This window comes from Rhinoderma darwinii, chromosome 7 (assembly GCF_050947455.1).
Source record: "Rhinoderma darwinii isolate aRhiDar2 chromosome 7, aRhiDar2.hap1, whole genome shotgun sequence".
In the NCBI taxonomy this organism is placed as follows: Eukaryota; Metazoa; Chordata; class Amphibia; order Anura; family Rhinodermatidae; genus Rhinoderma; species Rhinoderma darwinii.
The window spans coordinates 141,758,054-141,783,139 of record NC_134693.1 but is presented as its reverse complement, the minus strand read 5'-3'; the positions used below and the strand labels follow the sequence as shown (position 1 = coordinate 141,783,139).

General features: G+C 43.9%; 1 protein-coding gene across 1 annotated transcript in view; it reads left to right on the top strand.

The window, feature by feature from the left end:
• The window catches only part of LOC142656904 (contactin-4-like), an 87,201-nt gene extending 62,543 nt beyond the window's left edge, over positions 1-24,658 (top strand). Inside the window, exons 5-23 of the mRNA XM_075831889.1 lie at positions 4,972-5,067; positions 5,780-5,983; positions 6,135-6,237; positions 7,352-7,536; positions 8,041-8,177; positions 9,197-9,326; positions 9,733-9,883; positions 12,926-13,053; positions 15,281-15,456; positions 15,677-15,797; positions 16,335-16,493; positions 16,965-17,114; positions 18,140-18,210; positions 18,729-18,963; positions 19,883-19,998; positions 20,098-20,284; positions 20,457-20,569; positions 20,658-20,826; positions 24,558-24,658. Of these exons, the coding sequence (XP_075688004.1) occupies positions 4,972-5,067; positions 5,780-5,983; positions 6,135-6,237; positions 7,352-7,536; positions 8,041-8,177; positions 9,197-9,326; positions 9,733-9,883; positions 12,926-13,053; positions 15,281-15,456; positions 15,677-15,797; positions 16,335-16,493; positions 16,965-17,114; positions 18,140-18,210; positions 18,729-18,963; positions 19,883-19,998; positions 20,098-20,284; positions 20,457-20,569; positions 20,658-20,826; positions 24,558-24,658 (2,732 nt within the window). The remainder of the gene's footprint in view (positions 1-4,971; positions 5,068-5,779; positions 5,984-6,134; positions 6,238-7,351; positions 7,537-8,040; positions 8,178-9,196; positions 9,327-9,732; positions 9,884-12,925; positions 13,054-15,280; positions 15,457-15,676; positions 15,798-16,334; positions 16,494-16,964; positions 17,115-18,139; positions 18,211-18,728; positions 18,964-19,882; positions 19,999-20,097; positions 20,285-20,456; positions 20,570-20,657; positions 20,827-24,557) is intronic.
• The last annotated feature ends 428 nt before the right edge of the window (positions 24,659-25,086 follow it).

The window sequence follows — 25,086 nt, the reverse complement described above, 5'->3', positions numbered from 1 at the left end:
ATAAGGGCATGGCCCCACGTGGCGGATTTCCTCCGCAGCTGTCCGCATCAATGCCGCACAGAATCTGCGTTGCAGATTCTGCGGCGGATCTGCCCAATATGTGCAGTAAATTGATGTGGACTAGCTGCTGCGGACTGCGGGAAAAGTGCTTCCCTTCTCTCTATTCAGTGCAGGATAGAGAGAAGGGCCAGCACTTTCCCTAGTGAAAATAAACGAATTTCATACTTACCGGCCGTTGTCTTGGTGACGCGTCCCTCTTTCGGCATCCAGCCCGACCTCCCTGGATGACGCGGCAGTCCATGTGACCGCTGCAGCCTGTGATTGGCTGCAGCCGTCACTTAGACTGAAACGTCATCCTGGGAAGCCGGACTGGAGACAGAAGCAGGGAGTTCTCGGTAAGTATGAACTTCTATTTTTGTTACAGGTTGCTGTATATTGGGATCGGTAGTCACTGTCCAGGGTGCAGAAACAGTTACTGCCGATCGCTTAACTCTTTCAGCACCCTGGACAGTGACTATTTACTGACGTCTCCTAGCAACGCTCCCGTAATTACGGGAGCCCCATTGAATTCCTCAGTCTGGCTGTAGACCTAGAAATACATAGGTCCAGCCAGAATGAAGAAATGTCATGCCAAAAAAGCAAGACGCATCCGCAGCACACATAACATGTGCATGACAGCTGCAGACTTCATTGCGGAACTTAGAATCTCCATTGAAGTCAATGGAGAAATTCCGCCATGAGTCCGCCACTGCTCCGCAACAGACAGAGCATGCTGCGGACACCAAATTCCGCTCCGCAGCCTATGCTCCGCAGCGGAATTTTACGCATCGTCTAAACGAACACTTCTAAATAGAAGTGGAAGTCAATGCAGAAACGGCTCCGCTGCGGATTAACGCTGCGGAGTGTCCGCAGCGGAATTCAAGTGAAATTCCGCCACGTGTGAACCCAGCCTAATACTGCCTCCTATATACAAGAATATAACTACTATAATACTGCCCCCTATATGCAAGAATATAACTACTATAATACTGCCTCTATATACAGGAATATAACTACTATAATACTGCTCCCTATATACAAGAATATAACTACTATAATACTGCCCCCTATATACAAGAATATAACTACTATAATACTGCCCCCCTATATACAAGAATATAACTACTATAATACTGCTCATATATACAAGAATATAACTATTATAATACTGTCCCCTATATACAAGAATATAACTACTATAATACTGCCTCCTGTATACTAGAATATAACTACTATAATACTGCTCCTATATACAAGAATAAGAATATAACTACTATAATACTGCCTCTATATACAAGAATATAACTACTATAATACTGCCCCCTATATACAAGAATATAACTACTATAATACTGCTCCCTATATACAAGAATATAACTACTATAATACTGCCCCCTATATACAAGAATATAACTACTATAATACTGCCCCTATATACAAGAATATAACTACTATAATACTGCCCCTATATACAAGAATATAACTACTATAATACTGCCCCCTATATACAAGAATATAACTACTATAATACTGCCCCCTATATACAAGAATATAACTACTATAATACTGCCCCTATTTACAAGAATATAACTACTATAATACTGCTCCTATATACAAGAATATAACTACTATAATACTGCCCCTATATACAAGAATATAACTACTATAATACTGCCCCCTATATACAAGAATATAACTACTATAATACTGCTCCTATATACAAGAATATAACTACTATAATACTGCCCCTATATACAAGATTATAACTACTATAATACTGCCTCCTATATACAAGAATATAACTACTATAATACTGTCCCCTATATACAAGAATATAACTACTATAATACTGCTCCTATATACAAGAATATAACTACTATAATACTGCCCCCTATATACAAGAATATAACTACTATAATACTGCTTCCTATATACAAGAATATAACTACTATAATACTGCTCCTATATACAAGAATATAATTACTATAATACTGCTCCTATATACAAGAATATAACTACTATAATACTACTCCTATATACAAGAATATAACTACTATAATACTGCCCCCCATACACAAGAATATAACTACTATAAGGGCATGACCACACGTGGCGGATTTCCTCCGCAACTGTCCGCATCAATGCCGCACAGAATCTGCGTTGCAGATTCTGCTGCGGATCTGCACAAAATGTGCAGTACATTGATGCGGACTAGCTGCTGCGGACTGCGGGAAAAGTGCTTCCCTTCTCCCTATCAGTGCAGGATAGAGAGAAGGGACAGCACTTTCCCTAGTGAAAGAAAACGATTTTCATACTTACCGCCCGTTGTCTTGGTGATGCGTCCCTCTTTCGGCATCCAGCCCGACCTCCCTGGATGACGCGCCAGTCCATGTGACCGCTGCAGCCTGTGCTTGGCCTGTGATTGGCTGCAGCCGTCACTTAGACTGAAACGTCATCCTGGGAGGCCGGACTGGAGACAGAAGCAGGGAGTTCTCGGTAAGTATGAACTTCTTTTTTTTTAACAGATACATGTATATTGGGATCGGTAGTCACTGTCCCTGGTGCAGAAACAGTTACTGCCGATCGCTTAACTCTTTCAGCACCCTGGACAGTGACTATTTACAGACGTCTCCTAGCAACGCTCCCGTCATTACGGGAGCCCCATTGACTTCCTCAGTCTGGCTGTAGACCTAGAAATACATAGGTCCAGCCAGAATGAAGAAATGTCATGGTAGTAAAACCAATACGCTCCGCAGCACACATAAGATCTGCGGACTTCATTGCGGAATTTTGACTCTCCATTGAAGTCAATGGAGAAATTCCGCCATGAGTCCGCCACTGCTCCGCAACAGACAGAGCATGCTGCGGACACCAAATTCCGCTCCGCAGCCTATGCTCCGCAGCGGAATTTTACGCCTCGTCTAAACGAACACTGCTAAATTAAAGTGTAAGTCAATGGACAAACGGCTCAGCTGCGGATTAACGCTGCGGAGTGTCCGCAGCGGAATTTAAGTGAAATTCCGCCACGTGTGAACCCAGCCTAATACTGCCCCTATATACAAGAATATAACTACTATAATACTGCCCCCTATATACAAGAATATAACTACTATAATACTGCTCCTATATACAAGAATATAACTACTATAATACTGCCGCTATATACAAGAATATAACTACTATAATACTGCCCCCTATATACAAGAATATAACTACTATACTACTGCCCCCTATATACAAGAATATAACTACTATAATACTGCCCCGATATACAAGAATATAACTACTATAATACTGCCCCCTATATACAAGAATATAACTACTATAATACTGCTCCTATATAGAAGAATATAACTACTATAATACTGCTCCTATATACAAGAATATAACTACTATAATACTGCTCCTATATACAAGAATATAACTACTATAACACTGCCCCTATATACAAGAATATAACTACTATAATACTGCCCCTATATACAAGAATATAACCACTATAATACTGCCCCTATATACAAGAATATAACTACTATAATACTGCCCCTATATACAAGAATATAACTACTATAATACTGCTCCTATATACAAGAATATAACTACTATAATACTGCCCCCTATATACAAGAATATAACTACTATAATACTGCTCCTATATACAAGAATATAACTACTATAATACTGCCGCTATATACAAGAATATAACTACTATAATACTGCCCCCTATATACAAGAATAGAACTACTATAACACTACCCCTATATACAAGAATATAACTACTATAATACTGCCGCTATATACAAGAATATAACCACTATAATACTGCCCCTATATACAAGAATATAACTACTATAATACTGCCCCTATATACAAGAATATAACCACTATAATACTGCCCCTATATACAAGAATATAACTACTATAATACTGCTCCTATATACAAGAATATAACTACTATAATACTGCCGCTATATACAAGAATATAACTACTATAATACTGCCCCTATATACAAGAATATAACCACTATAATACTGCCCCTATATACAAGAATATAACTACTATAATACTGCTCCTATATACAAGAATATAACTACTATAATACTGCCCCTATATACAAGAATATAACTACTATAATACTGCCCCCTATATACAAGAATATAACAACTATAATACTGCCTCCTATATACAAGAATATAACTACTATAATACTGCCCCTATATACAAGAATATAACTAATATAATACTGCCCCCTATATACAAGAATATAACTACTATAATACTGCCCCCTATATACAAGAATATAACTACTATAATACTGCCCCCTTTATACAAGAATATAACTACTATAATACTGCCCCTATATACAAGAATATAACTACTATAATACTGCCCCTATATACAAGAATATAACTACTATAATACTGCCCCTATATACAAGAATATAACTACTATAATACTGCTCCTATATACAAGAATATAACTACTATAATACTGCCCCTATATACAAGAATATAACTACTATAATACTGCCCCTATATACAAGAATATAACTACTATAATACTGCCCCTATATACAAGAATATAACTACTATAATACTGCCCCTATATACAAGAATATAACTACTATAATACTGCCCCTATATACAAGAATATAACTACTATAATACTGCCCCTATATACAAGAATATAACCACTATAACACTGCCCCCTATATACAAGAATATAACTACTATAACACTGCCCCCTATATACAAGAATATAACTACTATAATACTGCCCCCTATATACAAGAATATAATTTCTATAAAACTTCTATCCTCTATTCATATTTTGTGCGTTGTCTAGTGAATGGCAGAATACGTTTTCTGTGGTTTTCTCCCATCAGTTTATATTCTGATTCGATATAATCTTTGAATGTTTCTTCTCTGCAGATCTCGATTCGTTCCAGACCCGGCCCCGCAATACGGTGTTTGTACGGGAGGGACAGGGGATGGTGCTGCTTTGTGGTCCACCTGCTTTTTCTGGAGGTGAGTCTGGTTTAGTGTCTCTATTTATTACATATGTTGGAGCGCCCTCTGCTGTTTATTCTCTGTATTGTCCACTATCAAATTTAGAGCTTCATCTATAGATTGAGCCTCCTTTATATCTGGTCACATGACTTATAGTCACTTTAAGGTGTAACTCCGGCAGCTGAGGAGGTTGCTGCCATCTTTCGTGACAATCTTATCAATCACTCGTCACGTCTTCTAATAAGCCCGTGGCTCCGTCCACGTCTGGTAGTTCCACAGAGACTAGCGTGCCATTTGATATTCATCTTTCCAATACACTTAGCATTGCTCACCATTTTAAAGATCTCTGTTTTCTGTCAGTGAAATGGAACAAACTTGTTTACATCCATAGGCTGAAAACCCATCCTGACCTAATACTTCTCATCTGAGGGTTTGTTACAATTGTATCAAGTTTATACAATCCTCTGTGACAACTGTCTCTCCTCTCCTGATACAGAGAGTTGTTACAATGTGTCAGTGCAGGTAATACGTATCATCTTGGAGTCCAGGCTGTTTAGCTAACTGCGGACTTCTGAATGTAAACGTTTACATTCCTTGACAGCTAGCAGAGATTTTAAAAATGGGGACAAAATGAAAAACAAAAAGTTGTGCAACGTAGCTTCACTAAGTTGGCGTCACGTTATCAATGGCGGCTGCATTGTTGGGTAACAGTCCCCCCGTCTTTACACAGATCTGGTCTATGCCTGGATCTTTAATGAGTATCCGCCATTCGTGCAACAAGACAACCGCAGATTCGTGTCACAAGTCACCGGGAATCTCTACATCGCCAAAGTGGAACCGTCTGATGCCGGAAACTACACCTGTGTGGTGACAAACACAGTGACGAACACGCGAGAGCTGGGGCCCAGCACGCCGCTCACACTCAAAACAGACGGTACGTGGCGAGCAGCGGCGAGCAGCGCAAAGTGAGACAAACTTTTTCTTTTTAAATGAGAAGTTTCGGCATCTTGTAATAAATTGTGTCCTTTCCCTGAATGGTCGTTTCCGGTACGCAGCATCTGCTCACTGTTCTCTTCTGTCTACAGGAGTGATGGGAGAATATGAGCCAAAAATTGAGGTACATTTTCCGGAGTCTGTGGCCGCGGCGAAGGGCTCCACCGCCAAACTGGAATGTTTTGCACTGGGGAAGTAAGTCTCAATTTAGACAAAACGATGTTTACATTTTTAGCTGAGCAATTTGGAAACGTGAGGGTTAAATTTTAAAGAGCATTTCCCCAGAATGAGCCGTAATCCTGAGACGTCTTCTCCTTTTTTTTGATAATTTCCCTAGCAGGTGCTGGGTCACCACCATTAATGCAGCCGCTACAGAGCCAATAGAGATTATCACCCAGCTTTCTATCAACCCTGCATGGTATTTACATCCATGCCATAGTAAAGCATTACACACCTTCATTAGCTATTTTCTGTCTAAGTGTCAGTCTTCACTGCACTTTTGGTATTATATTCATGAACCAGGAGGCACTGGATGAACAATCTTCTAGTCCCCTCCCAGTGCATCTTTACAGAGTATTGACCGTGGATACGTTCGGATACCGGGCGACACATTGTTTAGATCTGTTCACCGGGCGGATTACACAAAGAACGTTCCATTAAATTAAGGAAACAGAATGAATTCTTGCTGTTGATTAGTTCAGCCGCACGTTCCAAATTGAGTAATAAAGTTACAAGTGTAAGAAGAAATCGCCCCGATCACAAGCAACAAAAATGTCACCAAACGTCTAATAATAACAATAATAATAATAATAATAATAATAACAATAATAACAACAATAATAACAATAATAATAACAATAATAACAATAATAATAACATCTAATAAATAGTTTCCATGTTTTTAGGGATCCAATTACTGTTGTTGTCGGGGTCCTTTTATTTACTGTTGTAGTAACCAGACGCAAGTTCCAAATCCTTAGTAATTAGATGATCTTGGGTCGTCCTCCGCAGTCTAGCTGCGAAATCACAAAAAATAATTATCTGTTCCTGGGAAAGCTGGGTGGCAACCAATTTGGGTGCTTTTGCAGTCCCCGTAAGGACTATTCCTGAGTCTTGTAGCGCAAATCACCTAATTTTGCCCACTCCAATTCACTAAGCCGGTTTCCAATCAGGACTCTAGGAAAGTTGGGTGACAACTTTTCTGAATGACGTAATGGCAGCCATGACATAATATTAATCCGTGTCGCTTCATATTTATTATAAAATGATCCCCGCCTGTAAATTTCTGTCTGTATCTTTTCCCCCATAGTCCAGTCCCAACAATCACCTGGAGGCGAGCGGACGGTAAAGCCATATCCCGTAAAGTGCGGCGGTATCGCTCCAGCGGAGTGTTGGAGATTCCAAACTTCCAGCAGGAAGACGCCGGTCCCTATGAGTGTGTGGCGGAGAATACGCGGGGGAAGAACATGGTGCGAGGGCAGCTCACGTACTTTGGTATGATTAGGGCATAATAGCAGAATGTGGGGCCGTTATACACTGACTGATGAGGATCCCGGGGTGTGTCAGTCCTGGAGGCATCAAGGGGTTAAAAATCCAATGAGCTTTTTTTGTGATATTTGTTTCTGCAAAAGTGGCTGACTACCAATATGGCGCCAAAAAAGTTGTCACCCAACTTTCCCAGAATCCTGAATGGTAAATATTGTATCAGTATGCAGCGATTGGAGGAGGAGGAATGTATCACTCAATAAAAAGACAGATGTGACATTCAGAAGCACGGGAAAGCCCGTCTGGAGGTGTAATGGCGGCCATATTGGTTGTCACCCAGCTTTCTCAGGAGCAGATATAATCGAATTCTTAATGCCATAGACGACTCCAGGATTCTAGTTTTTCTAGTACAGAAATGATGGGCGATATATCTGACTGTTCCTGCAGAGGGGAATTCTGGGTATTCTTGTAAATACATTATAGGATTGAAATGACAATACATTTTAATTGCAGCTCCTCCCGCCTGGATCCAGAAAATCAACGACGCACACATAGCAATCGAAGAAAACATCTTATTAGAATGTAAAGCCAGCGGGCGACCGAAGCCGACATACGCCTGGCTGAAAAACGGACAACGCCTGCAGAGCAAAGTAAGGACTGAGGGGAGATTAGTGGTAAACCGTATCACACATGATGGGATTAGATACACAGCTCAGCCAACATTATCACACATGATGGGATTAGATACAGCAGCTCAGCAGACAGTATCACACATGATGGGATTAGATACAGTGGCTCAGCAGACAGTATCACACATAATAGATTTAGATACAGCAGCTCAGCAGACAGTATCACACATGATAGGATTAGATACACAGCTCAGCAGACAGTATCACACGATAGAATTAGATACACACATGATAGAATTAGATACACAGCTCTGCAGACAGTATCACACATGATAGGATTAGATACACAGCTCAGCAGACAGTATCACACATGATAGGATTAGATACAGCGATTTAGCAGACAGTATCACACATATAGGATTAGATACACCGGATCAGCAGACCATATCACACATGATAGGATTAGACACAGCAATTTAGCAGACAGTATCACACATGATAGGATTAGATACACAGCTCAGCAGACAGTATCACACATAATAGATTTAGATACAGCAGCTCAGCAGACAGTATCACACATGATAGGATTAGATACACAGCTCAGCAGACAGTATCACACATGATAGAATTAGATACACAGCTCAGCAGACAGTATCACACATGATAGGATTAGATACACAGCTCAGCAGACAGTATCACACATGATAGGATTAGATACACAGGCTCAGCAGACAGTATCACACATGATAGGATTAGATACACAGCTCAGCAGACAGTATCACACATGATAGGATTAGATAGAGAGGCACAGCAGACGGTATCACACATGATCGGATTAGATACAGCAGCTCAGCAGACAGTATCACACATGATAGGATTAGATACAGAGGCACAGCAGACAGTATCACACATGAGGGCAGCACACTGTCCCTGGGAAGTCGTTTGTTTGGAGGTCGCTCTTTTGTCACTTTCGTGATTGGTCTCTTCCCAGTTTATTTGCTTATTTTGTTAACTCTTCGTTCGCCTTCTTCCTTCCTCAGGGACGTCTTCAGATTGAGCACGGGAGCCTCACCATCACCTCTGTGAACAGTTCAGACTCCGGAATGTATCAGTGCTTGGCAGAAAATAGACACGGGACCGTATACTCCAGCGCTGAGCTGCGGGTTATCGGTGAGAAGTCGTTTATATCTGACGTCTGAATAATACTGAGCCTATTACAGATAAGAATTGTCTCCCTGCGTATCTGAATCTCCCAATAAACATCCCATAATATTCTGTATATAATGGGCTGCCTGGTTTCTACTATCCTGCAGCTCAAGAAGTAACAGGGACCGTAATGGGGTCATTTGTCAGGCCTGAGCACGCTCCATGTCACCAGGGATAGCCAGTGGCAACCCCAACCGAAAAGACAGCAGGGGTGCTGAGAGCGAGGAATAAACTCCAATCATTGGGGGTTAAAAATGCTGGGGTTGGAAAAGTCCTAAAATCTCCAACCATGGCCGGTTGTGAGTGTAGAGTAGTGGAGCTCTCTTCAATTTATAATAAAGTTATGGATTTGATTTTTGCCTTGTTTCAGCGGTGGGTCCGGACTTTTCTTCGGCCTTTGTTAGAAGAGTGACCTTAGGAAAAGTCGGCGGGTTTGTCCTGATTGAGTGCAAACCTAAAGCCTCCCCTAAACCCACCATCAACTGGAAGAAAGGAAGGGACTTGGTGCGGCCGAACTCTAGGTGAGTAGGTAATGAAGCGAGACGAATAATGTTGGATAATGTGTTTTCCCCAGGTCGCAAGGAACAGCTGAGGTTTGAGGCATCAAGTGGGAATCTAATGAAAATATGATTGGCCGCCAAATGCCCGACTCAACTAAGAGGTTGTAGTTTACGTTGCCATAAATGTGACTGCGTATAAAAGACTGGTGAATTGTATCCATGAAGCCGACGCCGTACGAAATGGACCTTACGAACTTCCGGAATGTCTTGTTTCCAACCGCAATCTTGATTGAGATGCTACATTGACTTGGCTTCCTCTGTTGGCATTGCCATATCTATGGTGGACTTCCATAAGTTCCTTCAAGGGCACTGGCCAAGAACCTTGGTGCACAGGGAGCCATCCATGGAGAGAGACCCTGATCACTGAGCGCTCATCTCCTCATGATTGGATGTAATGTCTTTGAAGTGTTGGTTTCCAGCTCGGAGGTCATTGCTCAACCGTCTCTCCATTTTCCAGAAACTCGATGTTCACTTGTAACTTGTTTTATGCCATCTGCTCCCGTAATGTGACCATCTGCTGCAACAAGTCTGCAAATGTCTTCACTGGAACCGCATCTCGAAAGCTTGTGCTTGATCAGTTTATAATATTCCTCTCCTCACCGTTCCTGGATCATGTTCAAATATGGATCCCGTCCAATAGCTGTCATCTCCACGAGCCGAGGTCACCGGAGGTCCGGACGTGATCTGCCTTCAGCTGTTTGACCTCTGCGTGTTGGAGATTATAAAGCCTTTACGAGCTCTTGTGTTGCCTTCTTCTGTCGAGTTTTACAAAATCCAATTTAGCTGTTTTTTTAGTTAAAAAAAAAAAAAGTATTCACACCCTTGGAGTTTTTTATGTTTTATTTTGGGACGACAGAGAATCACAAATATTACTATTAAACACAAAATAACAGAATGCAAAAGTTTTCACCCCTCCAACTCAGCACTTGGCTGTAATTCCCGGCTTGATTATGTGTGAATTGGTCTCTGTCCGCTTCTCCTCATTCTTCTTTGTTAAAGTGTTAAAGTGGATGCCCATAAAACCCACAAGTACCCTTCATAGATAAGGAACCTGAACGGGGAATCTCCTTTATTAGACTGAGCGAAGGGCGGCTACAAAAAGCGTCTCCCTCACTCTGGAGGACTTCTCCGCTCCTGCATCACACAGACAGCCCATTGATTTTAATAAGAACTATGTAATGCTTAATTTCACCTGTGGAGGCGCTGCAGGAGAATTAAACACTTGCTGAGTTTCTCCACAGATTCCAAATGATCGCTGAGGGACCCAGCAGTAGAACAACGTGTGACCAACTTATCACTGGGGGACCCTTCTAACAAAAACAGATTGTCCAGAGCAGAGCCCCCCTTAAAGCTAAAGGAATGATTAAACCTACTAGGAGTCAAAGCTGATACACAATAAAACCTGCTAAGGGGAACCTGAGTGACAACCAATATGATCGGCGCTATCACCCATAGCAGGACCGCCATTCCGGTCTCTAAGACGCCAAGAAACCCAGTAAACCCAACCGTCAACATTACCCTATACTGAAATGGCTGATAACAGGGAACAATAGATGGTAATAAAAGGCACAGCAAAAGGGGAAACGATTGACCAAATTTAATGTACCTTTAAGCAGAATTTCATGGGATTTTGCATCCGTGTCGATTCCAACGCCCGTCATTGTAATAGCGACTGCTCCGGTTTTGGGGCCCGTTATCTGTTTTGTCGCTGTGGATCACCGTACGAGTCCCTTCATGTTGTTTTGCTGAGACTCATGAACAGAGCAAGACTAATTAATCGTCCGTAGGAGAAATACCGTCTGATGAGAGGCGTCTGACGGGGACGTGTGTTTTTCAAGGCTGATACAGATTTTAGACTCCGGAAGAAATTGCGCGCTTTAGCCAGGGAGTTAATGGCGTTTATTTGCAAACGATCTGCAGCTGTGACACAGAAAAGACTCGGCGCAGTCCGTGGCTGGGATTTGGCCGGGGATGAATGTCTGTCATTTCAGCCCAGCTATTTCAGTCTCATTAGAAGCTCTCAGAGAATTTTTGTTTAAAACGCATTTCCTGAAGGTTCTCGCCAAAACGTATCCAACGCCGTCCATAATTCTTATTAACCCAATAAATGACTGAATCTTCATAGACTGTGTAGAAAATAGAAGCGTATGGGCACCGATCTGTTCTTACCCTAAAGGGCTCAATGGGCTCTGCTACATAAGAATAAACACATCGTTCTGATTTGGAGTTAATTGTACAATTTAAAGTGAAAACCGTTCAATTTTCAGGTCTATAATTCTGTGCTGATTACTCTCTTTTATATATCTTGATAATGATCGGATCCCCATTTTTCTGAAACAGAGCTCCAAATCCCCTGCATAGACAGTTACATGATAAGACACTGCTGCCTGCAGCCACCACTAGGGGGAGCTCAATACATACAGATATATACAGCTCCCATAGAGTTACATGATAATCTGCTGCCTGCAGCCACCACTAGGGGGAGCTCACTACATACAGATATATACAGCTCCCATAGTTACATGATAATATTCTGCTGCATGCAGCCACCACTAGGGGGAGCTCACTACATACAGATATATACAGCTCACTACATACAGATATATACAGCTCCCATGGAGTTACATGATAACATTTTGCTATATGCAGCCACCACTAGAGGGAGCTCACTACATACAGAAGTATACAGCTCCCTTAGTTACATGATAAAATTCAGTCTACCTTCAGCCACCAGTAGGGGGTGCTTACTACAGATTTATACATCTTTCATTGAACCTTAATAATAAATCTGAGCTCCCTCTAGTGGTGGCTGCAGGTAGCAGAATTTTATCATGTAACTCTTAGTCTATGCTGGGTATTTGGATCTCTGTATCAATAAAACAAAGCTCCCACCAGTATAAAGATAAATTAGGAGATTCCTCACCGAATATTAGTCGAGAAAATGACTTGTTAAAAAGTGAAGGTTCACTTTAAGGCTCATGATCCAATTGTTTATTTTTGCAGAATTTCAATTTTGGATGACGGAAGCCTGAAGATTTTTAACCTCACCAAAGCAGACGCCGGGAGCTATACGTGTACGGCCACCAATCACTTTGGGACTGCCAGCAGCACTGGAACTCTGGTGGTGAAGGGTAAGTGAGATTTTCACTCATTGGTTTTGATATTATAATGTATAATCTGTCAGAAATAGATGTTTTCTTTCTGTAAGGGGTTGTAGACCATGGAAATACCTTTTTGTTGGAAGGGTCCTCCCATGATTAGGCAATCACAGGGCGTCCCGCTGCTGGAACCCACAATAATCAGCTGTAATCCGTAGAAGAATCCTATCAGCAATTGTTTAGTTCTCCTGCAGCGCCTCCACAGGAGAAATGAAGCATTACACAGTTACCTTTGAAATCAATGAGCTGTCAATGTAATGCAGTATAAGGCCTCATTTACACGAGCGTGTGCGTTTTGCGCACGCAAAAAAAGGCAGCGTTTTGCGTGCGCAAAAGGCACTTGACAGCTCCGTGTGTCATCCGTGTATGATGCGCGGCTGCGTGATTTTTGCGCAGCCGCCATCATAGAGATGAGGCTAGTCGACGTCAGTCACTGTCCAGGGTGCTGAAAGAGCTAACTGATCGGCAGTAACTCTTTCAGCACCCTCGACAGTGAATGCCGAACACAATATACAGCAACCTGTGAATAAAAAAAAGACGTTCATACTTACCATGAACTTCCTGCTTCCTCCAGTCCGGTCTCCCGGCCGTTGCCTTGGTGACGCGTCCCGCTCTTGACATCCGGCCCCACCTCCCTGGATGACGCGGCAGTCCATGTGACCGCTGCAGCCTGTGATTGGCTGCAGCCTGTGCTTGGCCTGTGGTTGGCTGCAGCTGTCACTTGGACTGAATTGTCATCCCGGGAGGTCAGACTGGAGGAAGAAGCCGGGAGTTATCGGTAAGTCAGAACTTCTTTTTTTTTTTACACGTTCATGTATATTGGGACCGGAAGTCACTGTCCAGGGTGCTGAACCAGTTTAACTCTTTCAGCACCCTGGACAGTGACTGTCTCCTGACGTCGCGTAGCGGAATTTTTTTTGCCGGGTTCGGTCAAAACGAGTTCGGCCGAACCCGGTGAAGTTCGGTGCGCTCATCTCTAAATTCTGACACTCCGTTTGGATGTTTGTAAACAGAAAAGCACGTGGTGCTTTTCTGTTTACATTCAGTTTGACAGCTCTTGCGCGAATCACGCAGTTCGCACGGAAGTGCTTCCGTACGGCATACGTGGTTTTCACGCACCCATTGACTTCATTGATGCGCGAAAAACGGCGAAATATAGAACATGTCGTGAGTTTTACGCAACGCACTCGCGCTGCGCAAAATTCACGCATTGTCTGCACTGCCGCATAGAGTAATATAGGTGCGTACGACACGCGTGAAAAGCACGCGCGTATATTACGCTCGTGTAAATGAGGCCTAATGCTGGGTCCTCCAGAGAGAGACGCTCTTGGTAACTGCTCTCCACTCTGGCTATTGCTTTGTTTACATCTGTGTCTGCCATCCTAGCGCTGTATGTAATGACGGGCACCGCACCAGAACTCGTCGTACCGCATTATGAGGTCCGTCAGACGCTGGCCGTATCGGTTGTACGATGGATTCAGCAAAGTGTTGTGGCTTCCACTATGAACATACAGCCACATCTATATGGGAAATGTGAACATATCCTAGTAGATGAGGGTCTGGAAAGGGGGGACCCCTGTTTACTAACTGATTTACCTAATAAGGTATTGGATGGTCTATGTCACCACTAAAGGGGCTGTCCAGGATAAGAAAAACATGGCTGCTTTTTTTCCATAAACAGCGCTACATCTGTCCACAGGTTATTTGTGGTATTGCAGCCATGTTTTTCTGATAATGGACAGCCCCTTTAATGCTTTCACGAATATGTCAGCAGAAGTGGAGATTATTTTCATATAGATGTAAAATGCATCAGGGAGGCATATAATGTCTTCATGGTAGGACAGAATATAATAATCAGACAGAAGAATAAACATTTAGATTAAAATTAACAAATGCGATTGTTTGCAAATGTGAAGTCATAAGTCACCTGACCTTTGAGCTAAGCCTCCATTCACAACTGAGCTACTTAAAGGAACACTCCAGACAAAACTGATGGACTGTGTTATGGCCTGAGGGGACGGGGCATGACCCAAGGATTCAAAAACGACCAAAGAAAGAATCCCTGTGTCATGCCCCGCCCACTCAGGTCCTGCACCAGTCAGAAGTCAGTATTGCCTTGAGTGTTCCTTTAAATGTACAAGATAATGTAGAGATCCATGTGAGGTAGATCCCAGCGTGATGTCATCGTCTCTGTTCTCAGATCCCACACATGTTTTGGTGCCTCCTTCAAGCATGGATGTCACCGTCGGAGAGAGCATCGTCCTGCCCTGTCAGGTCTCCCACGACCATTCCCTGGACATCTCCTTCTCCTGGGTCTTCAATGGACAACTGATTGACTTCCAGAAAGATGGAGAACATTTTGAGCGAGTTGGAGGAGTAAGTATGACCCCACCCGGAATGGTCAATAAAAGGAGACTGCGCTCCGCTGTTGTGTTATTAGGTACGGCCACAATATTTCCACTTCTTCTATCACGGAGGTAGAAAAAAGTTAGCGTATATTGTGACCTCAGAGACGTTTCTGTGTCCTGACCTTGTGTATAGTCTGAGCCGCTGCTCTCTTCTCCTTATATCTTATCCTAAATGTTTCCATTATCAGCAAGACTCCGCTGGCGACTTAATGATCAGGAGCATCCAACTGAAGCATGCTGGGAAATACATCTGCCTGGTCCATACGAGTGTAGATAAACTGTCTGCTGGAGCTGATCTCATCGTCAGAGGTACAATCAGAGTTATCATACAGTCAATGTTACTATTGTTGTAAAGGGAAACTCCACCCAGAAGCTAAAAATTAATCTCCTGCCCCCTCCCCCAATGTGACTTGGTCTGTGGTCTCCTATGTGGCTACAAACTGATTGCATCCGATCCCATTATCCTATCTATTAATCACGAGAGGGACCGCAATGGGGGCATTTGTCAGGCCTCGGTGCAGCTCCTTGTCACTGCTTGTGTCTGAAGGGGCTCGGAGAATTTTACAGACATGTTTAGACTGTCAAGAAGTTATCATTGTGTCATTCTGGGCTAAGATCCAGGGACCATCCTCACCCTGCTCTATGTCACTTCCAGGGCGATGGCGGTATTGAAGCTACATAGAGTTCTCCTTTAAGACTATTACATTATGGTTAGAATAAGCAGGTTACCTCTCAAGAACAATTGCATGTTGGTTATTCTTATGACCTATGAGGTTCTGCCTGTAGTTCAGGACATGGGACTAGACTTTATGGTGGGATTAATATCCTGAGCTGTGTACTGTGCAGGACCCCCGGGACCACCAGATGCTCTCACTGTGGAGGAAATCACAGACACCACCGCTCAGTTATCCTGGATGCCAGGAGTGGACAATCATAGCCCCATCACCATGTATGTCGTACAAGCTCGGACCCCATTCTCGGTGGGCTGGCAAGCGGTCAGCACAGGTGAGAACAGTCCCTTAATTTCTTGTGCCCCTGGATAATGAGCCTCTGCCCTTCAAAATAATGTGCGTTTACTTAAAGGGCCACTAACCCTAAAGTGCAGCATCGTTATATGAGGAGCGGCTGATATCAGTCACATATATGATGTAACGTATCTGGAGGTTCTCCGCACTGGAGATATGTGACATCAAGTGGGGATCATGGGGGAGGGGAGGTTTCTATACTGCCTGTCCCTCCTCTCATTGAACAACAGACAGTCAGCAGATAAAGTCAGATAACGGGAAGCAATAGATTGTATTCACCTGTCCGACAGTCCGCCTCTCCCCAGGCTGAAGTAGCTGATACCAGAAAGCAATATATTCTACTCACCTTTACAGTCAGCCTACCCCAGCCTGAAATGGCTGATAACAGGGAGCAGTAGAATACATTATCTGCTTCTAGAATAGATGTATATTTGTATCTATGTTATTCTAGTGCCTGAGGTTGTGGATGGACGATCCTTCACATCCACTGTGGTCGGCCTGAGTCCATGGGTTGAGTACGAGTTCCGTGTCATCGCCATCAATCAGATTGGTATCGGAGAGCCCAGCCCCCCCTCCGACAAGAGGAGAACAGAAGAAGCTCGTGAGTAGCGCTCTGTCTGTACAACGCGGAATAAAGGACAAATGTTAATATTCCATTACAAAATATAAAAAGTGAGTAATAAACGAGGACATTGTGGTTTAATAGGGAAATATAATTGACGGCTACATAGCGAGCGCACATTTTATAATGCCAAGACCGCCAGTGCATGCTGGGACCTGTCAATTCATGGCAGTCACAGGTTAAGTGCGCCCGGTCTGGAGTCTGCCTTTCATGTCTGTCTGAATGCAGCTTGACAATGGCGGAGATAACCTTAGAGCAAACCGTAAGATCTGCGAGAAATCAATTCTGTTCAAGATGAAACCCAGGAATGTTATCCCCATACAATAACAAGCGGCTGTGAATGCAGAAGTCCAGACACCGGGGTGTTTATAAAGTAACAGCCTCATACCCAGAGCATTGTACACAGGACTCGGGACTCTGGAAGATGAAGGAGAAGGGAAAGCAGCGCAAACAATTGCCCTCAATTTCTAAATAAAGAAACCTAAAGCTGCAATATCACTTCTGACCACAAGATGGCAGCCATGTTTAATAATACTGAAAGGGGCCCAGAAAGCCCTAGGGACAAGGTGACCCACAATAAGGACCCCCTGGGATCAACGTCTGTTCCCGAAGGAACCACAATGCAAATTGAGTTTTTCTCTGCAGAATGATGCACTAAAGGCACCCGCTGGAAACAAGCGCTGTCAATTGGTTTTAATAGAACAGCCATCCCCGGGAGTAATTATGGCAAAAAGGGAGGTCCTGAGTGTGGGACCCCCTCAAATTCTTTAATAAGCAAAGTGTTCTAAAGTGCTGGGAAAAAGTATTTGAACTGGTTACATATAAGTTAGGGATCCGTTTGCAGCTGAAATAAATCCTAATACCCCACAGAACATACAATTAACCCCATAAATAATGGAGATGATAAAATCTCACCTATGATCCAGACCATCACCGCTGTCCCATAACGATCCGTCTCTGGTATCTGACGCCTCTCACTTGTCCTAATCTCTTCTCTTTGGCAGTTCCGGAGGTGACGCCGGCTAACGTCAGCGGTGGTGGCGGGAGTAAGAGTGAACTGGTCATCACCTGGGAGGTGAGAGCCGCCGTCTATTCCGGGTTCACCATGCGGTTATTCAATAGCCTGAGGTTTAGATGCAGTGACCCCATATTTATCTGTGTCCCGTGGTTTTATACTGGAGACTAATGGCAAGGGGGATGAGAGGGTCCCTCCACTTCCCCCAGACCCCTGACATTGGGATCCCAGAGGAGGGAGAGTGATTTATAAGCAGTTTGATATGGATGGACAATTCCTTTAAGTGCTGGAGAGTCACATGAATAGGTGCGGATCCCTCCAGGTGGCCCTGTAGACTCTTATCACTGTGATCCTTGAGGGGGGAGGGTGATTATTAGCAGTTTGATATGGATGGACAATTCCTTTAAGTGTTAGAGAGTCCTATAAAAAAGCCCCGCTATTTCACGTTACTCCCACATTGCCCTGGGGGGCACAGATTTATACACTGCAGGATTATCCCGCCTGACTTGGATGTGGAGTAGAGCCTGTGCGCTCCCGCTGGTTGTTGCTCCGTGCATTATATGTCTGTGTCTTTTCAGCCTGCACCGGAGGAATTCCAGAATGGCGGAGGGTTTGGTTACGTTGTAGCGTTCCGGCCTTTTGGAACAATTAGCTGGATGCAGACAGTGGTGGCGTCAGCGGACTCCTCGCGCTACATTTATCGGAATGAGAGTCTGCCATCTTTCTCTCCTTATGAGGTGAAGGTTGGAGTGTTCAACAACAGAGGAGAGGGTCCCTTCAGCCCCCTGACCGTGGTCTACACTGCGGAGGAAGGTAAGAGCCTGGACCGGTCATAGGATCTACAGTGATCGGGGAGCTGATCTGTGATCGCATGGCGGCTGCTGCTGCTGAATCTATTGCATTGTTATATTATATTATGTATCATAGTAAGGCCTGATTTAAACGCGGCGTTTTGTGTGCGCAAAATGCACTTACCAGCTCCGTGTGTCATCAGCGTATGATGCGCGGCTGAGTGATTTTCTCGCGGCCGCCATCATTATGACACTCTGTATGTTTGTAATGGTGCTTTTCTGTTTACATTCAGAGTTTGACAGCTGTTGCGCGAATCACGCAGTTCGCACGGAAGTGCTTCTGTGCGGCATGCGTGCTTTTCACGCACCCATTGACTTCAATGGGTGCGAGATGCGCGAAAAATGCTGAAATATAGAACATGTCGTGAGTTTTACGCAGCGGACACACGCTGCACTGCCCCATAGAGTAATACAGGTGCGTACGACACGCGTGAAAAGCACGCGCGTATATTACGCTCGTGTAAATGATGCCTTAGTTATACTGATACATTATGTCTTAGGCCCCATGCGCACCCGACCGTAAAAAACCTCCGTTTTTGCGGACCGCAAAAATGGAGCCATTCACTTTCATTGAACGCTGACACCTTTCCGTAGCACTACGGAAGGGTGTCCGTGCCGTGGAAATGTTCCGGGAATTATGGAACATGTCCGTTCTTTTGCGGGCCGTGCTCCCATACTTTGTATACGTGTGCATGGGGCCAAATTATTATACTCTTATGTTATATTGTATTATTATATTATTATATTGTATTCTGCGCTTATGTTTTATTATATTGCTATAGTGTATCATTAGTTTATATTAGACTGCCTCGTATTACATTAATATATTGTTTTGTTACATTTTTTTATACTGATGCAAAGTAACCCTTTGTGTACTGCAGAGCCAGGCCGGGCCCCAGCAGGTGTCTTTGCTCGGAGTCTGACCGCATGGGACATTGAGGTTTCATGGATTGGGGTACCTGGGACTCTCAGCAAGGGGAGGATACAGGGTTATGAGGTATTTATCACCCATCAATCATCAGATCTCATCTATTAGAACTGTTCATAGATGAGGATGAAGCTTTCATTAGATACATTGTAATTATTTGTGTCTTAGGTTCGATACTGGAAACAAAATGAGAAAGAGCAAAGTGCCCGGAAACTACGGACTCTGGGGAATCAAACGTCCACCAAACTGACCCACCTACAGGGGCACACGCTGTATTACCTGAATGTACGGGCGTACAACAGCGCCGGCACCGGCCCCGCCAGTTCTACGGTCAACGTGACCACCAGGAAACCGCGTGAGTTCATTATCGTTATCATGAAAGTATGGAGGAGGCCAGAAGTACCCGCAGCCCCATCATGTAGCAACAAGGATGAAAAGCATTTATTAAAAGCTTCTGGAGCCTATAGATCCCGCGGCCATATGGGGACCGTTAAACCTGACGCCGACTTCTGGTCTTCTCCTTTCAGCCCCAAGTCAACCGCCGGGAAACATCACATGGAACTCCTCAAACTCCAAAATCATCCTGAACTGGGACCAGGTGACGGCGCAGGAGGACGAGTCCGAGGTTAAGGGGTACAGAGTGAGTGTTGTGCGGGGCGCCACGTTCTCCGTCAAACTCCGGGGTTCAGCCGATGTTCAATGCATCACATGAGACGATTTTCCTGCAGGTTTTCTATCGGTGGAACAGACAGGGAGGCGCCGCCCTGATCGAGACCAATCAGACATCCGTCGAGCTGTCGTTGCCGTACGATGAAGATTACATCATCGAGATCCGACCAATCAGCGATGGAGGAGAAGGCAGCAGCAGCGAGCCAATCCGTATCCCTCGGATATCCAGTGAGTGGTCGGTGAGAATTAAAACCCAATAAAAATTAGGAGAAGTTAAAACTGAAGGTGAAAATCCCCTCAATCATCCGGAGTCCGATCCCTGCCCCCACTCATCCCTAGAATTGACAATTAATCGTTAAAATAATATGTTCAACCCTATATAAAATGTATAGAATACGCCCAGCGTTCTGTAAATAAATGTCTGCAACTTTCTATTAGACCTTGTGTTTCAATTCCTCACCATTTTCAGGAGCTCTGCTTGTTGTCAGTGAACGGAAACATTCTTATTTACACCCTGAGGGTGAAAACCTGTCCTAACCTAATACCTCTCACAGCTGGGGGTTTGTTACAATTGTATCCAGTCTAGACAATCAGTACACAGTAGCACAGGAGCTTCTGTGCCCTCAACTGTGTAAGTAGAACTAGGTCTTGATGGGTTTTTAGCCCCTGGGCGTAAAAAAAATAATGTCCCCATTCACTAACAGCAAGCAGAGATCTTGAAAATGATGTGGAAATGAAACCCAAACCATATTAGAAAGTTGCAGGACTTGTTATCCTACAATAATGAAACTTTCTTTACATCTTTATCCACTTTACTTTTAAGGTTATTGACACAACCTGTTGGCACGTAGAGCAGTGGTGATAAGGTTCTGGCGCCAATAACGCGTGGGAAAATAAACTTTGCCCAGGAGATCAGGAGCGGAATGTGGCTGCCAATTATATATATATATATATATGCACTCCCACTCTAGCAGCAGAGATCATAGAGATCTCTGACCTCCGTCGTTTAACCCCTTCTATGCCGTAGCAGTCAATGCAGATAGAGGTAGATCAAAGGCGATCATGTCCTTTATGTGTATTGCTGGGATTCCCGGTGCCGCGGTCACTACACATACAACGTATAGGGAGGCAGCTCACGGTCCATTCAAGGTCTTTTAGGCCGGTTTCCCACGTAGCGTAAACGCTGCGGAACTTCCGCAACGGAATGTTGTGCGGAAATTCCGCAGCATTTAGGGTCAATGCACACAATGCGTATTACGTCCGTTTTTTCCGCGTGGCCAAACTGCAGCATAATGCAGTACGAGCCTAGTCAATGAGATTCCAGGAAATCTCACGTACACGCTGCAGTATTTTTCTACAAGTAAATTGACCTCCGGTGCGGATTTTAAAATCTGCAGCATGTCAATGTATCTTGCGTTTCCGATTGCAAATTGTATATGCTAGTGCTGAGGAAAATCGCACCAAAATCCGCGGCATGAAAACGCACCAAAAAATGCATCAAAACGTACCTGCGAACTCCCTGCATATTGATGCGGCAGCAAAATACGCAACGCGTGCACGTAGCCTAAAGGATTGACCTGCGGTGCAGAATTTAATTCTAAGTCCATTTATGCTGCGTTTTTGTTGATTCTTCTGTTGCGGGTTTTCCCCATTAAATTCAATGTGGATGCAAAACCCGCAACAGGAAGCCCAGTGTTGCGACTTTTGCTGCGTATTACCCCGCAAATATCGCAACTGCGGAAGATAAAACAAATCCTACCTTTCCAGAGCGCCCTCCTCCTTCCTGCAGTCCGGCCTCCTTGGATGACGTTGCGTCCCATGTGACCACTGCAGCCAATCAGATGGGCTGCAGCGTCATCCAGGGAGGCCGGACTGGACTGCGATGGAGGGACGAGTCGCCATAACAGGGACCTACGTAAGTATGAACAGTTTTTACCGCTGCTTTCCTCAGCGGAAATTCTGTCTGAAAAAATGCACAACAGTGTGGTACGGTTTTCGGACGGAATGTACTGCGGTATCCAGGTCGAATACGCTGCGTGGTTTTTACGCAGCTTATCCGAACCGCGGGAACCCGGCCTTAATGTAGCCAGTTGTTAGGTCATAGTTATGGATTCTATAGTAACTGCCTGTATATAACATACGTGTCCTACACTGGAATATTCCAAAGTAAGAAAAAAAAGATCAATGAAAAAGTGAAAAGAGAAAAACATAAAAGACCATTTTTTACAATAAATACATTTTATTAAATATGAATTGTAAGACCCAGTAATGTATAGCCAAGACAGATTTGGTATCCCCATAACTGTAATGACCTGCACAATACATTTAGAACGCTATAGAAGATGATTGATGAGCAGCGTAAAAAATTCAAAAGCAACATTTTTTTTGGTCTACATTTCCACCGTATTATAAATTCATAAAAATGTATCACGAAAATGTGAATAACCCAAAACTGTGCCCTAAAAAGGTGCAACTTATCCTGCAAAAATCAAGGCTTCATCCAGCGAGGTCAGAGTAAAAGTAAAAGTTATGAGGGTCAGACGTGGGAAGGCAAAATAAATAAAAACTTTGGGTCATGAAGGGGTTAAAGGCGAATACTCAGAAGAAGCATCAAAGCTCCTGTTCTGTGTTGTATTTAATAAATTCTCTACATAGTTCTCAACTGATGAACTTACAGTCTCCTGAGAAGCGCTTCTCTGCCTGTGTCCCCATGACAACACTTCCTACTTCATTGCCCTGGCAGCTCAATGTTACAATAGAGCCACTAGGCTTCATATCAACCAATTAGATCTCCCCTTTCATTGACTTACTAGTGCTATAAAAATAAAAGTTACATCCTGATTGGTTACTATTAGGCTGGGTTCACACGTGGCGGAATTTCACTTAAATTCCGCTGCGGACACTCCGCAGCGTTAATCCGCAGCGGTGCCGTTTGTCCATTGACTTACACTTTAATTTAGCAGTGTTCGTTTAGACGAGGCGTAAAATTCCGCTGCGGAGCATAGGCTGCGGAGCGGAATTTGGTGTCCGCAGCATGCTCTGTCTGTTGCGGAGCAGTGGCGGACTCATGGCGGAATTTCTCCATTGACTTCAATGGAGATTCAAATTTCCGCAATGAAGTCCGCAGCTGTCATGCACATGTCATGTGTGCTGCGGATGCGTCTTGCTTTTTTAACTTGACATTTCTTCATTCTGGCTGGACCTATGTATTTCTAGGTCTACAGCCAGACTGAGGAAGTCAATGGGGCTCCCGTAATGACGGGAGCGTTGCTAGGAGACGTCTGTAAATAGTCACTGTCCAGGGTGCTGAAAGAGTTAAGCGATCGGCAGTAACTGTTTCTGCACCCGGGACAGTGACTACCGATCTCAATATACATGTATCTGTAAAAAAATATATAAGTTCGTACTTACCGAGAACTCCCTGCGTCTGTCTCCAGTCCGGCCTCCCAGGATGACGTTTGAGTCTAAGTGACGGCTGCAGCCAATCACAGGCCAAGCACAGGCAGCAGCGGTCACATGGACTGGCGCGTCATCCAGGGAGGTCGGGCTGGATGCCGAAAGAGGGACGCGTCACCAAGACAACGGCCGGTAAGTATGAATTTCGTTTACTTTCACTAGGGAAAGTGCTGTCCCTTCTCTCTATCCTGCACTGATAGGGAGAAGGGAAGCACTTTTCCCGCAGTCCGCAGCAGCTAGTCCGCATCAATTTTCTGCACATTTTGTGCAGATCCGCAGCCGTAATCCGCAACCCGGATTAGGTGCGGCATTGATGCGGACAGTTGCGGAGGAAATCCGCCACGTGTGGTCATGCCCTTAAGTTTAGTAAACTTTTATTAGAAGTGAACTATTAAAGAACCAGAAGTGTTGTCATGGGGATACAGAGGGAGAAGCTCTTTCCACGGGAGACCTGTAATCAATCTCTTCGGGTCTTCACCCATTTGCCCTTTTATTTTGTCCAGATGCCTACGCGCAAGGATCCGGTGCTTCCACGTCAAACGCCTGCACCTTATCCGCCATCAGCACCTTGATGATCTCCCTCACGGCACGCTCCAGCTTATGACCTCGAGCTTCTAAGACTCCCAGAGACTCTCATCTGACTCTCGGACGGTGGACCAGGAATATCCTCCACAGACGATGGCTCCTTATGGAATATCCTGAGATTGCCCTCAGCTTTTGAGCTTCCTCCTCTCCCTACGGGGAGGATTTTATGCACTGACGACATCTGGAATATGATGTTACCAAAGCAGTTTACATGCCGTATATGCATATTTTTTATTCTTAATATCTAGTGTTTTATAGAGTTTTTTAAGGTTAACATGATGTAGATATATACGTTTTTTGCTGTAAAATGCTGCAGGTGTCTCATACAACTCTCCTCTCTCCTCCTTCACCTTCAATGACCCAGGACTAGAATATTTTATATGCTGTCTCTTTATATTTCACATCTCCTGACCGACCCTGCCCATAACCATAAAGCAATGCCTGGTC